General features: G+C 40.7%; 1 protein-coding gene across 1 annotated transcript; it reads right to left on the bottom strand.

The window, feature by feature from the left end:
- On the bottom strand, nt 1–13,633 carry NAE1 (NEDD8 activating enzyme E1 subunit 1). Its single transcript, XM_054269400.1, has 20 exons — nt 13,545–13,633; nt 11,596–11,699; nt 11,444–11,504; nt 10,526–10,556; nt 9,822–9,893; nt 9,445–9,524; nt 8,811–8,920; nt 8,374–8,483; nt 7,725–7,787; nt 7,438–7,501; nt 6,320–6,411; nt 5,030–5,089; nt 4,809–4,942; nt 4,581–4,656; nt 4,290–4,329; nt 2,835–2,921; nt 1,863–1,955; nt 1,334–1,448; nt 1,209–1,258; nt 1–247 (listed from the first exon to the last, which is right to left on the bottom strand). The coding sequence occupies exons 1-20, from the start codon at nt 13,598–13,600 to the stop codon at nt 138–140; spliced, it is 1,608 nt and encodes a 535-aa protein (XP_054125375.1). The 5' UTR covers nt 13,601–13,633; the 3' UTR covers nt 1–137.
- Between the last annotated feature and the right edge of the window lie 521 nt (nt 13,634–14,154).

Here is a 14,154-nt window from a genome sequence, read left to right as displayed (position 1 = left end):
GATAATTACAAATAAAGAAACTTTAATTGGCAGGTCATACAGAACAGAACAGTCCAGTCAGTGGTAGAACATCACAGTATTTACAGTTCTGTAAATACAGCAGCAGCGTCTGGAGGCATCGAAGTCAAGAGCTTATCCTACAGCTGGAAAGTTGCTGAAGTCTGTGACATTCCACTGTAAATAAAGGTGTTATTAAAAATTACAAACTGCCCTGTAATGACTTTGATTACTTCCTGTGCAGCAGCTCCTGCAAAAGAGAAGAAAAAACAGAAGGCAGTTAGCAGGTCATATTTAAACAACAGTAAAATAATATTACTTATCTAGAAGTCCCTATACTGGAATTATTTCAGAAGTGCCTGATAAATGTCCCAGGAGGCAAAAATGCCCTTCAGTACTTCCCACTATAAAAGAAGATCAGAAAGCTACTACTTCAAAAGTTAGCTTTGCATACACTTTCTCTCCATGTACAGACACACAGAATAAAATTGGGTGAGCAGACAGACCCATGCAAGTTGCAACCTCTCTCATCAGAGAAGCTGAATTAAAAAAAAAAAAAAAGTAAAATTTAACTGCAAAATAAACTGAAGGGTCACTTCAGTGTGTTCCCTCTGAGTTTTCCTGTAGTAAGAAACATTCTGTACCTTCTTCAGAAATTACCTTTATGTATACCAAATTTTGCTTTATCAGAAAAAAATTCCTACATATGCAGAATATAATACAAAATCTTCAGCACTGCATGAAGCCAAATAAAGAAGGTAAGCGAATTGATGTATCAATTTGGGGCATCCATTAAAATATATCTGCAGGTCAAATGAAGGTAAGAATCCAAGGCTGCTGATATTTCATAGATCTCTAACATATGTGTACTATGTTAAAAGAAGATATATACTGCACTAATTTTAAATTTACTATAATTATCACTTTCCTTTTAAAAAAATTAAGCCTCTTTCCAGCATTTCACTTCTTAACACATTTTTAAGCTTGAAGAGTTGATTTTTTTTGAAGTTTATTTATTTTACTGATTATAACCCTTGGTGCATTCACTTACTCTATACGTACTGCAAGAGGTCACATCTGGAGAATGAAGGGGGGGATTGTGCCCTACTGCTATCTGTGGCTGCAGCCTTTGCTCTGGGAGTCGAGAGTCACTAAGGCAGCAGAGTTGTGGCTGAGCAGGCTGTTTGTGTGGCCCTGGATGTCACCCTTACCTCCCATGAAGGCAGCAACAGCGTGAGGCTCGGCAGCTCCGTAGCGACAACTGCACAGGAAAGGAACAGTCACAAACAGCCCAGCAGCTCTACCAACAAAGCCACACCTCAAAAACATCACTTACAACTCCTGCACATAGTCATCTTTCACCACTACAGACAGCCCATGTTCTTGGAGGAAACCAGTAAGGCATGATTTTAGCTTTCCGATATCATCTTCCACCTGGTAGTTGTAGACACCTGGAAAATAAATCAACTCATCAACTGTTTCATCACACAACTGTAACATCACAGTCAAAGCTAATGGGTTTAAATGGCAGCCCAAATATTTTGTTTTCCTAAAGTTTCTAAGCCAATTACTGTGTTATTAGTACTAGACAAATAGTAATTGAATATTCTGTTGATGCTTCTTATGATAGACAAATTACTGCATAGCTGAACTGATTCATAGTCCAAACAACCCATTAATGATACCAATTCAGATACATTTTTTAAGTTCCTGAAGAGAAAAAACCTCTAATTTTCATATTCCTAAAGCTGTATTACTGTGGAAACAAAACCACAACTAATGTTTTTGCAGTTTATAACTTGAACTACAGTAGCTATTGGACTTCATTTTTTTTTTGATGATGTGAAGAACTGGTATTAACATACCTGGGTATCTGCCATGCTGCTTGTAAAACCTATTGACAGCCCTCAGCATCAAGTACAGCACTATTTCACTGTCAGGGTTATCCATATGGGAAACTGAAAACAGCAAGAGAACTGGTTAGCTGGTGCAGACAGAATGGAAAAAGCAATGTTTTGAATTGCCTGAAAATAGTAAATCTGCAGTAGAAAGAAACCTTAATGAATGCAACCTATGACAGAACCTTAATCAAACAGCTGTCAGATACACAATTTTGCCTCCAAAGTTTCTGACAAAACCATATTTTATGTATTTAATGTAAACTATTCAGTGAAGAAACTCACATTTCAATTCTGGCAGGTGCTTTAAATGGGTATTCCTTAGTTATAATTTTAGGATTTGAAATACATGCTTTAAGTATTATCTGTAATGACTGTAATTACAAAACAGGTCTTAAATCCCTTACCACACAGCACAGTAGTCTTTGTAAATACTAGCTGCTACTTATATCTGGCTCAACAACAACAAAAAAAAGGCAATATAAAAAGCAAAAAGCAATATCAAGTAACTAGTTTGTTAGTTCACATCCTAAAGAGATAAGCTGAAAGGGGTCAAGATATTTATTTTATTTGGTCAAGTCAAAGCACCTTTTCAGCTCTGTCAGAAATAACTGACATACAGAAAAGAGAAGTTTGAAAAAAACCCATTGTTTTATTTACAGAGTACTACAAGTAAAATCCACAAGAAAACAAAAGCTGAAATATGCATCAACCTCTAAGGTCACTTTTGAAATGTCAAAATCAAATTGAATTCAACATTCTAGACCTAAATCTCCACAACTGTAGTTGAGAGACATATTCCTTACACTAAGAATTTATTTTAATTCACTGAAGACTTTGTGACATTGCAAATGATGAAACTGCATAATGCAACAGAACATGTAGCTTACATTTTGTTTTCCTCACCAAGCCATTGCAAGTTTGAAATGCAGTACTTACTGATGGCATCCCTGCTGCAGGAGTTGGGGCTGTGCTCCTCGGCCAGCGAGCGGCAGCGCACCACGCGCAGGAAGGCGGCGTTGCTGCCTGCACGGGGACAAGGAGACATCGCCCCGTCAGTGCCACCCTCACTACAGCTCTGTCCCACTGCCATGGGACACGGGAAAGGCACAACCTAACAGCGTTTCATTCAACACCTCCCTGCTTCTTCTCAGCTTGCAGTAATAAAAGCCTGTTTAACTCCCTTTAGGTCTAGGGTCAGGAGGGTTTTAGGGAAATCCTCCCTGCTCATGTGGAATATCTATGTATCCTCTCTGTGGTTAATGTAACAGCTACACACAGCAATTCATCAGTCACAGCCACCAGGTTTCCCTCTTCCAGGCTGCAAATCAACATGATAGTGGAGCCCTGGAAAAAGTTAAAAGATAGAATCTAAAATGTTAGGCTTTGTGTTTTCCCAGATCAACTGCACCTGCGTAAGCAGTATGATAAATGATATAATTGTTAGATGTGATGATAGTTTAGTAATGAAATATAATTATTATACAACCATAAGAAGAATAATGAGAAACTATGTTGGAAATTCAGAGGGGGGCTAAATCTATGTATACAATAGAACAATATAAATTTAATAATTAACATGAAAGTTATATAACGATAGAGTACATGAAAACATGATCATCTTGGATGTATGGTCGGAATCAGATTTGGGTTGAATATACCCCTGACACCCAGAGCTCTTAATAAAAAGCACAGCATATAATCCCCCGTGATTATGTGTTTTTGAATGCTAACCAACATGGCTCTTTCCATCTTCCACTACATCTAACACTGCCTCACATGTTCTCAATTAGTATTTTAACAGCACAGCTATGAGCTGGAAAAGGTCCTTTTCCAGTATCATTGCTATGGATCGACCCAAGGTGCAATTACAACCCAGCGCTGAAAAAGGAGCAACTGGGAGGCTCCCAAATGCTTTTACCAATGCAGGGCAGCATGCTGTTGGCTCTGTGCTTACAGGGGAGCTTTGCAGCTCTGAGGAGCTCAGTCAGGCTGCTGCTGGAGACCTGTACACATCCAGGACAGACACAGCCTGAAGGGCCATCAGCTGAGTTACAGCTTTTCAGACTACCTCAAGTCTGCAGAGCCCACACTGAAACCAGTACCCCAGCATGAGCAAGAGTGCTCAGGTACTCATCACAGAAAGCAGAGGGCAGCTGCTCCCTGTTGTTTGGAGTGAAAAGATACATAATTTTAAAGCCAACCTTTACAGACTCACTCCTGAGAGATGCTGAACATCTGCTACTTCTCCTGAAAATGAGGGATGCAAACCACTTAGTACTTTCTTAAAAAATTCAAATACTGACTTACTGCTTAATAACTACATGATTATTCAAAAGTTTTTGATTATTTGATCATTTGCATAAACCCAGAACAGAATCCAAGCATACTCACAGAACAATTTCAATTCTCTCTCTGAAATAGACTCAGGTGCCTAAAAGAGAGAATATACTCATTCCAGTACACACAATGGCCAGAGAATTCCTGCTTTCACATATATATTAATATATTTATTGTGAAATAACTAGTTACTAATGTACCAAAAAAACCACCCTGTCTTAAATTGTAAAGAGTATATCCCTGTATGCATTTTACTTTTATACGATCAAACGAAATTAATAAATAAAGCAGACACTTCACAGATACTTAATTGCATTAAAAGAATGGCCATAGGTTTGCACTCACCTTGCCCAGGGACTGTAACAATTTAGCAGCATGGCTCCCCACAGCAGCAGCATCCTTCTTTGCTTTTTCACGGTATCTGGTAATAATGAAGAAGTAAATAATTACAACAGAAAGCCATCAACTCCACATTGAAGGCAATCTTTTTTTTTGTTGTTTGTTTCACATTATAAAGACAAAATACAAGCCACATGAATGGTAGTGAGCTCCCTCAAGGAGTTGTCTACTTACACATTTTGCAATTTGATGAATTTACTGGAGTCTGCCATCATATCAGGAATGGTGCCCCGGAGAGGCAAGCTTCCTTGCCCTTCATTTGCCACAAATTCCTTTAAAGCTCGAACCAAAATCCAGAAGGAAGATGACTACAAAAGCACAAGAGACAGCCATGTACACAGATGTTATATACAACGCTTTTTCTCCATTTAAGTCTTACCCTTAACTACTCATACCTGCTCCGTTAGTTTTAGGCAGCAGTCATCATTAAAAAGCTCTTCAATGCCTCTTGGAATCTATGAAAATAAATAAATTGGGTTGGAAATTCTTTGACTTTTGATTTCTTGAATTATCTCATCTCTCAGTACATAGGTGAGCCAACTCCAAGTGACCTCAGAGTTTCACAGCAAATCTCTGAATCCTACACAGTCAAACAGCAGCCCTGCCCAAGAGCAAGGCAATGCTTCTGAGCAAGATCAATGTCACAAACAAAATCTCATCTGACTTCCATCTTTGACAGAGAAGATTTAAAGAACTGCAGCAGTAACTGCCCACCCTGCCTGGTGGGGCAGAGCAGCCAAAAGGCCAGGGAAGGAGAATGGGGCTACAAAAGTCAGTGTGTTAGTCAGAATCCTTAACTGCTGCAGGTCAGTCTGGCACAAACCCAAATAAATATTAATATTCTGGGCTGTGTCTTGTAGTGGCTTGGATGACAGCACTAAGTTTTACCTGCTGCTTTTTGGGAGACTTAACATGACCATCCAAGCAAGGATCAGCACAGTTCAAAACAAAAGAACATCATCTAAGAAGAATTACAGAATGTGCTTTTGCCCCATGTAGCCTTTGCAGTTTACCCCAGATGAGAAACTAAAGAAATCAGAGCTTAATTTTGAACCACATGTTATGAGGTCAGGATTATTTAAGAAACAATGAAAACATCACTTCTAATGCTTTTAAGCTTGACCAGTTTATGAAGGGAATTTTGTAGTAAGTTTCTTGAAGAGGAAAGAAGTGAATTTATTGTATCAGGAGTCACATGAAGCCTTTCAGTTCTATGGAGAGTAACTAGTACAGCCCCTGGCTTCAATACAGCACAATTTCAGTAAGTGCTCTCAGTTTCCCTCACACTTGTATTTAAATTGGCATCAGCCACACCTCTCACTGCTAAATCCTTGCAATTGTACCAAGGCCTTCAGAGTTTTTTACACACTGAACTGTAGAAGCCAGACAAGAACTCACTGATGCACTCTGGCTGCTGACTCATTCTAGACTTGAATTCAAGTCTGCAGGAGGGAAATGCAGATTTCTTGCAAGAGCAAGGGAGTAAGAGAATTTCCATAAGCTACATTTCCAGCTAGTCTAGGTCTATTTAACTACACAACTGCAGTTCTAACATTGTACTAATCCTGTTTTAGCTAAATACAAATGTTACAGATGGAATTTCTGTCCTAAAACTGAATACTATATTCTGAGAAAATGAGGCAGTTGAAATTGCTTCAGTTTTATCACAGAAATATTTATTTTACCTCTGTACGATTTAACGCTGTATTCACATTTTTTATAGCTTCCTCAAAGTTTTCCTCATCTTCTGGGGTGCCATTTTCATTCTTTAAGATACCTTATTGAAAAAAAAAAACAATTAAAACACACAACTGTTTGAATTACATCTCATCATTTATGTCTTACCAACAGAGCAGACTGGCTGTGGATGTATTTGTATTGCATTTGTGGCCTATCAGCTACCAGCAAAAAATGAAAAATAAATCACAAGAAAAAATATCAGATGTAATTATAAAGCTAACTTCATCTAAATTCTGCATATGATTCATTTTCCTGTAATGCTAAGTAGAGATTCCTCAGCACAAAAGCACTGGGTTTTTTGCGTAAGAAGGATATAATGAAGCTTCATAGGCACTAAATTAACAATTCAACTCTCCTTCCCATGCCAGTCATGTTTTGCTGGGGTTTTTGGATCAAATTTGGCAAATACTTATGCATCCACAGATCAAGCCAGCCCAAGAAAGGGCCTCCACTAAAAATCTGACATAACCAAAGGTAATTACTATGGACCAGATCTGCTCCTTATCACAGCTTGGGGATGAGGACCTCTTCAAACTTGCCCACAGGCCATCTTCAAGTAAAGAAATACCAAAAATTCAGTCAATGGTGTTTTTCTACAATAATTTAAGACAATATAGGTCTTAAAAATGCCACATGAGTTTTAGCACCCTGCAAAATGAAGCCATTCCCACACTGGTCACAGTGCAGTCAGTGCTACAGAACCTGGCCATGCAGAGGTGAATGATTACCAAGTGTCTGATGGGTCAGTGGACACACCAAATACATGCAGAATAACAATTCTAGTGTCCAAAGCCATTTGCTTTCCTCTTTATAACATTTTAAACAGAATTTTATCATAAGGCCTTTGCTCCCACCCAAATCACACTCTGGATCTTAGACAGGATAAAACAATGACAACAAACATTTATAAGCAAGTCTGGCATCTTAAGATCCACCTGTACAAAGCAATAATTTAGCAGAAGAATCAGTATATACCAGCATATCTTTCCTAAATTAAACTTGAGAGAACTAAGGATTACTTTTCAGGTGCCACCTTGTGGAATAATCCTGGGACATGGATTACCTTGCCGAATCAGTTCTTTGAAGGCTTCTTTCTCTTTGTAATTCTTAGGCAACTGTTCACTTTTCTAAATGTAAAAAACATAAAGAGATTTTTGTCCTTAAAATGCCTACTACTAAGCTCAGACTGCTGAACTCCAGGAGTCTGTCACTGCTCACACATTCACTTGTATTTCAGTTAGTAATTTTTTTATGACTCCACCTTTTTTTTAATGTCACACACAGCAAAAAGAATTAACTGCTTCAGAAAAGACAGACCAATAACAGTAATAATACAGTTTTGCAACATACCTCATTGAACCATTTTGTGAGATACTTGGCTACAATCACAATCCATGGGGTGTGGCTGTGGTCCTGTAATTGAACAGTGGAGAAATCTTTGTCAGATTGAGAAAAGATAAAAAATAGGAAACAAATTAAAAACCTATTTTTAATGTAATCTCCAAATATCCTTTCCACTACTCCAAAGACACACGACATGTTCCAGATTTTGATTCAGCCAAAATGTTCTTTAAGTACTATAAAAGAAATTATCAAATTATTATTACTTTATTTAAAAAAGGGTGAGCCAAGTTCTCCAATATTTTTCTGGAGTGAAACTTATGCCATGCACAACCACCCACGGTGCAAAGCTCTGCAACAGTAGATTAACTAAAAAAATTAAAAAACAAATTCAAAAGAGGGTGTGAGGGGATAATCTAGCAAAAGATCAAGTTGTCCAAGAATACTCATTGATTCCTAAGACCCCCACCTGCTTAAGATTTAAATAGACTGGAACATTTGGAGCAGAGGCAAAAATAGTTCCTCGTGACTGATTCTAGAGTTGGTTCTGTTCAGATGAGACTTGGCACCAGAGTCATCTGCCAAGAGCCATTTTCACAGGATCCCTGCACTGTGTATCTGCATCTGTCCTGGGGAGCACACTGCAAACCACACCAACCTTTTTGTCCATATGCTCCAAGTCGTAATCCTGAACGTGTTCTGTCAGCTCTGGAAATGGTCTGTCCAGTCTCAAATCTTCTAACATATTGTCAGGGTGAGATTCAACAACTGTGAATAAACATCACAACTCATTTCTCAGCATTATGTCTGGCCTTCAAAACAGAGCTACACAAACACAGGATCACCTGCTACTTTCAGTGCTTGATTCTCAAAGTAAGAGTTCTGTGTAACCTATAATGTCAGGATAATCCCAATTTTACTATTTGTTGCAGTCCATAATCCCCATGCATTCCTAAAAGAATGCAAACTACCTAAGACTTAACAAACACTAAATGTGTGACAAGATGAAAAAAGACAAACAAATAACCCCAAAGTGACATAAATTATTGAAGCTTTAAACCTTCCAGGAAGTCTTTACCTCAGCAAACCTCTAACCTGTATGTTCTTTAATCACGACTCTCATGTAACCAACCAGTCCATAGGTCCTGCAGACCAGCAGAGGAATGCTGGAATTCCAGAGAACTTCAGCCAGGCGCAACAATGTACTGGAAGGAAAAACATGCTTTCTTCAGATCTACAGAATACAACATTTAACTATAAAGTTAACTCCTGCACCAGTTACTCTGTGAAAGAGTCCTCTCAGAAAACTTTTCTAATATCATCATGATCCTAAACACGTAAGGTGATCAATTTCATACAGGAATTTACAGTGAGTTGGAAAAATATTCATCCATTATCTTACTTATGTCTCATCCCACCCTCCCAAATGCTCCAAGTATCAAATAAAAAGCTTCAATGAGTTGTTAGTTAGAAATAAAGGATTAGATCCATGTGTTGCAGAGTCCTAACTTCAAGCAGAGGCAATTCCCATCAGAGGAGCATAAAGGTCTCCAGAAAATGCCATCACTGGCTGTAATTTTCCTTCACAATGACAGAGTTCTGTTCTGTTTAAGTTTTTCTGCAAGGAAGTGCCTGTGCATAAATGCACACACACACACACACATATATATATAAAAACTTGCTTTTAAACTGAATGAAAGCAGGTAATTCAATCTTAGGTAATTCTTACCTTTCTGGCAGTTGTGTTGCTACCACTAAGTTAAACCGATTAAAAAAGGAAGGGTCGTTGTCTAAAAGCTTTTCTGGACTCTAAACAGGGGGGAAATATATGTTAGGGAACACTGACAATTTCTGAGTACAGAGCAAGTCTGCTGAATATGATGTGCTAAGTGAAAGTTATAAAATTAAGATGAAGTTACAAAATAGTGTTTGAAATACATGAAGTGACTTTTTGTTTGAAATACATACAAATGATTTATCTTTCTCAAATGCTGTTTTATCCTGAATCTATTTAAACTGCAACATCACAAAGCAGCACAGAGCTGTTATTTCACATTTTTATCACACTGTTTAATACACACATAGTACTAATTTAGGAAGACAAACCTCTTCAACAAAGTTTCCAGAAACATCACTATTCAATTCCTGCAATAGCTCCATGGCACTCTGGGCACGACTCTGTTTCAGAGCAATCAGAATGAAATGTAGTTTACACAGTGGATGAGTACTACATAATGCCACATGCTAACAATGCCACACCAACCAATGCCAACAAAACAACCCCAGAAAATACCTTACAACAAAGTTCATTTATAAGCTAAGGCTCCTTACTTCAAGCCTTGCTCATCTGAAGCAAAAATGCATCCCATAATAGCAGACACTGTTTGAGAGCATTTTCTGTAATATCATTTTAAAAAGACAAACTGTAAGACAGCTATTTCCTAATTTCCAGATTCATTACAGAATATCCAGGAGTTATCTATGCCTCTTGTACTCTCTGTTTTTGTGGTATTTTTTCCCCATTTCCCTCTCTACTCTTAGCTTTACTCCTTCAACCACAATGGTCTTATACCTCATCCTTCCATAGATTTTAATCATAAACTCTTCATTTTTTTCTATTCAATCTTGCCACAATTGAGTTTATCTTCTCACTCATGAGCAACTACAATAAACATGGGAATTCTGTTAAAGAATAAACAGACTTTAACCCATACACATATAGCTTTTAGCATTATTCATAATACCATGTTTAAATACTCAACACTTCCATGCTTTCAATACACAGAAACTGACAGTTATTAACTCCTTACCTGACCAATATGGCTTTTTTGTAAAAAGAAACTGAAAAAGAGGCAAGAGAAAATTACAGGTGAATTTTTATTCTGAAGAAAAAACAACACTGAAGTTACAGTTTGTTCTGCAGAATATGCTGCTCTCATGCACAACAAACCACTTTTCCCTTTAAATCTGCTTTTTCTCACTACTGTTGTATTCTCCTCAGAAACAGTTTCTTAAGAAAGTTTTTCAATTCTCAAGCTATAAATGTGAAATCCAGAACATGCCAAACTTCTCTAGAAGACAGGCTCATACTCCAGGCTCTTTCTCACCAGGCTAATCAAAGACTCACTAGCACTGTTTTCCTCATATAATGGAATTTCCTTCCCCCTCACATAACCCCTGTAGGTATCTATGCACACCATAACAGAACTTGATCAAGAATCAGTATTCAAATCATTTTTACAGGATTTGCAGACATTTTCTTACCTTTTCCCCTGCTGCACAGAGCCTTTCAAAGCTATGAAAGCTAATAAATGCCTATCAGTCACAGTTGCACAATGACTAATGAAAATTAAGTCATCTGCATCACCAGAATTAGGGAAAATATCCTGAACCACACTGAAACACTAGCACTGTCAGAGCTCAAGCCTACATCAAACAAGTTAACTTTCAATATTTTTATATTGACTAGAGCATTGTCCTTATAAACTTACATGTGGAGCAAACAGACCTCTAAGGTCCAAACCCAGCAAGTAAAATAATTTAGCAACTAATGTCAAAATGACTGTGCATGCTGTTTGTCACCAACCCCCAAACCCACAGAAGACCTGGAGAAACACAGAGTGGCATTCAAAAGAATCTTACAGGGCTTCTTAGCCAATATAGAGATGGAACTACCCATGAAACTCTGTCACTTGTCAATTTGTAACTGAAATCAATAAAAAACCTACTTATTTCCAACATCTTCTCCAGAGACTCGATTCCCATCGACAATTGTAAACGAACCAATACCTTTGGGGGGAAAAAACCTCCTGTGAATAACTTGGCATCATTAAGCTGTCAGATAGATCACAAAGAAGAGACAGAAGAAATATCTACTGACCTGGCAGCACCAAGTTTTTGAGTATTTCAGTTCCTGTTGCTGTTGCATTTATCACACAAACATGGGCAGATTCCAATGCTTCTTGGCCATGATCACCCCACAGTCTGCATTGGGAGGGAAACCAAAAGGCAATGAAGCTATTGAACTTCAGATTGCACAGCCAATAAAATAAAATAACAACAACAACAACAAAAAAAGACAAATGGAGGGCTGGCATGCTACTGTCCATTCACTGCTGAGGACCTAAACAGCACTAACCAAAATAAAGATCCTTAAAGGAACTTGCTGTGAAAACTGAGACTTTCCAAAGAGAGTTTCCCTGACATCTCATTTTCTCCAACTTTACACCAGATGCATGCACACACCTCTTTCTCCTGGAACATACTTTAACTGGTTAAAAACCAGCATGGGTTAAAGCAGTCCTTGTTCAAATTTTGTCCTGTTCTGTTTTTCCTAACTTTTACAATAAATAATGGAATTTTATATGTATTTTTAAAAATTTCTCGTACAAGACACTGAAACACACAGGAGACAGAAATCAGTCTTGCTGAGTCTGGTACTTCAGACCCCTAGAGAACAGCACTGAGGCTGAGGTCTGGCTGGGACAGTCCTGGGTCACACATCCTGCTGATTTCACTGGGGCAGTAACTCACAGAATTTTTGGGGTTGGAAGGGAGCCCTGGAGGTCACCCAGTCCAAGCCCTGCCCAGGCAGGGTCACCTAGAGCAGGTGACACAGGAACATGTCCAGGTGGGTTTGCAATGTCCCAGAGAGGGAGATTCCACAGCCTCCCTGGGCATCAGCTCCAGGGCTCTGCCCCCTCCAGGAAAACAAATTCTTCTCATGTTGGCATGAATTTTGTTGTGTTTTAGCTTATGGCCATTGCTCTTTGTCCTGCTGCTAGGCATCACTCAAAAGTCTTGGCCCACCCTCTTACACCCACTTTTGAGACATTTCTATGCATTGATGAGATCCCCTCTCAGTTTTCTCTTTGGGCCAGCCAGGTCCAGGTCCCAGCAGACTCTCCTCACCAGAGGTGCTCCAGACCCCAAATCCTCTCTGTGCCCTCCACAGGACCCTCTCCAGCGGCTCTTTGTGGAAACTTAACAGCTGCACTGCAGACAGCCAGCGCTAACTCCGGTGCTGATACCCCTCCCTGGTAACTCGGATCTTTTCTGCCCTTTCACAGAACCCAAGAATGGCTCAGCCTGGAGGGGCCCACAGGGGCTGCTGTGGTGGCACCTCCCTGCTCCAGCAGGGCCATCCCAGAGCCCAGGGCACAGCAGTGTGTCCGTGTGGCTCTGCAGTGTCCCCAGGCAGGAGCCTGCTCAGCCTCTGTGCACCATCTGCTCAGGGCTGGGCACTGCCAGGGCAGGAGCTCTGGGCATGGGCAGGGGCAGCTCCTGGGCTCAGGCCCTGCCCGTGGCTCTGGGGCCATGACTGGGCCCGCAGCAGAGCCTGGCTCCGTCTTTTCAGCACACCCCTTTATACATTCATATATAGACAGAGAGATATACATAATATCAATATTTAGAATATACATATTTATATATTTATATATTATATACTTATACAACAAACATTGTACAAATAATTTATATATCTTATATAAAAACGTACATGAGTACCTACGTAGATATATACTTTTATGTATCTCCATCCCCCCCTTTGCGTATACACTTAAGATTATGTATGCATATATATATATATATATTCCCCAGATATATCCTGTTAACTTATTGCATATCTACTGTCCGTGTGCCGGCAGAGCCCTCACGGCCCCGGCGGTCGGACACAGCTCCTGCTCCCCGCGGCCCCGGGGGCCTGTCCCCGGCGCGGCGCCGAGCGGGCCCGTGCCCTCCGCGGGCCGCCGGACGCGCGGCCCCGCTCCCCGCTCGGTCGGAGCCGGTCCGTGCCGGGCGGTGCCGGTCCGTGCCCGCCCGCGGTACCTGAGCTGGCGGTCGTAGCGCTGCTCCTTGAGGCCGGCCCGGCCCGGCCGCGCCATGGCCGCTGCTCCCGCTGCGCACGCGCGGGGCGGGTCCTGCCGTGCCTTGCCCTGAGGAGCGGCCGCCGCTGCGGTGCCGAGGGTGGGCCGTGTGCTGGCCACGGCCGCGCCTTTGCTTCCCTCAGCCCTGGCTGGGAGCAGCCCTGCACTGCTGGAGGCTCGAAGCCGGCAATGTCGGTAGCACCTGGATCTTCCCCTCTCACTCGCACCCACCCCGTGTGCACCAACGCCGTCCCCGCCCTTCGCTGTGCCGCTCTTGGGGACCCCTCCGCTCCGTTTGCCGGCACATGAGGCCTCGGAGAGAACTGTATTAAACACGGCTTTCTCCACATCAAATCATTTCGCCCTAATAATAGTCACAATAGGAGTAAACCTGCCCCCATCAGCTTTCCTCCTCATCTCAACCCACCCATTCTTTAAAGCAATGCTGCTCCTCTGTTTAGAGTCCGTCATCCACAGCCTGAACAGTAAACAAGAAAAATAGGAGGCCTACAAAAAACACTTCCAACAACCACCCCTTGCCTAACCACTGGCAATCCAGCCCTCATGGGAAC

Source organism: Melozone crissalis, unplaced genomic scaffold (genome assembly GCF_028551555.1).
Source record: "Melozone crissalis strain CALT ecotype California unplaced genomic scaffold, PUWL_Pcris_2 ptg000007l_1, whole genome shotgun sequence".
Lineage (NCBI taxonomy): Eukaryota > Metazoa > Chordata > Aves > Passeriformes > Passerellidae > Melozone > Melozone crissalis.
Note: the sequence above shows the minus strand (reverse complement) of the source record. Positions and strands in the feature narration are given on the sequence as shown.

What these genes read in the sequence shown, in the direction of transcription:
- NAE1 (XM_054269400.1), bottom strand. Translation starts at nt 13,600, where the DNA reads ATGGCGCGGCCGGGCCGGGCCGGCCTCAAGGAGCAGCGCTACGACCGC. An exon ending in AAAAAAGCCATATTGGTCAG is followed by an intron (nt 9,894 to 10,525) that starts GTAAGGAGTTAA and finishes GCTCTGAAACAG; the next exon opens with AGTCGTGCCCAGAGTGCCAT. An exon ending in CAAAGAACTGATTCGGCAAG is followed by an intron (nt 6,412 to 7,437) that starts GTAATCCATGTC and finishes TTTTTCAATAAG; the next exon opens with GTATCTTAAAGAATGAAAAT.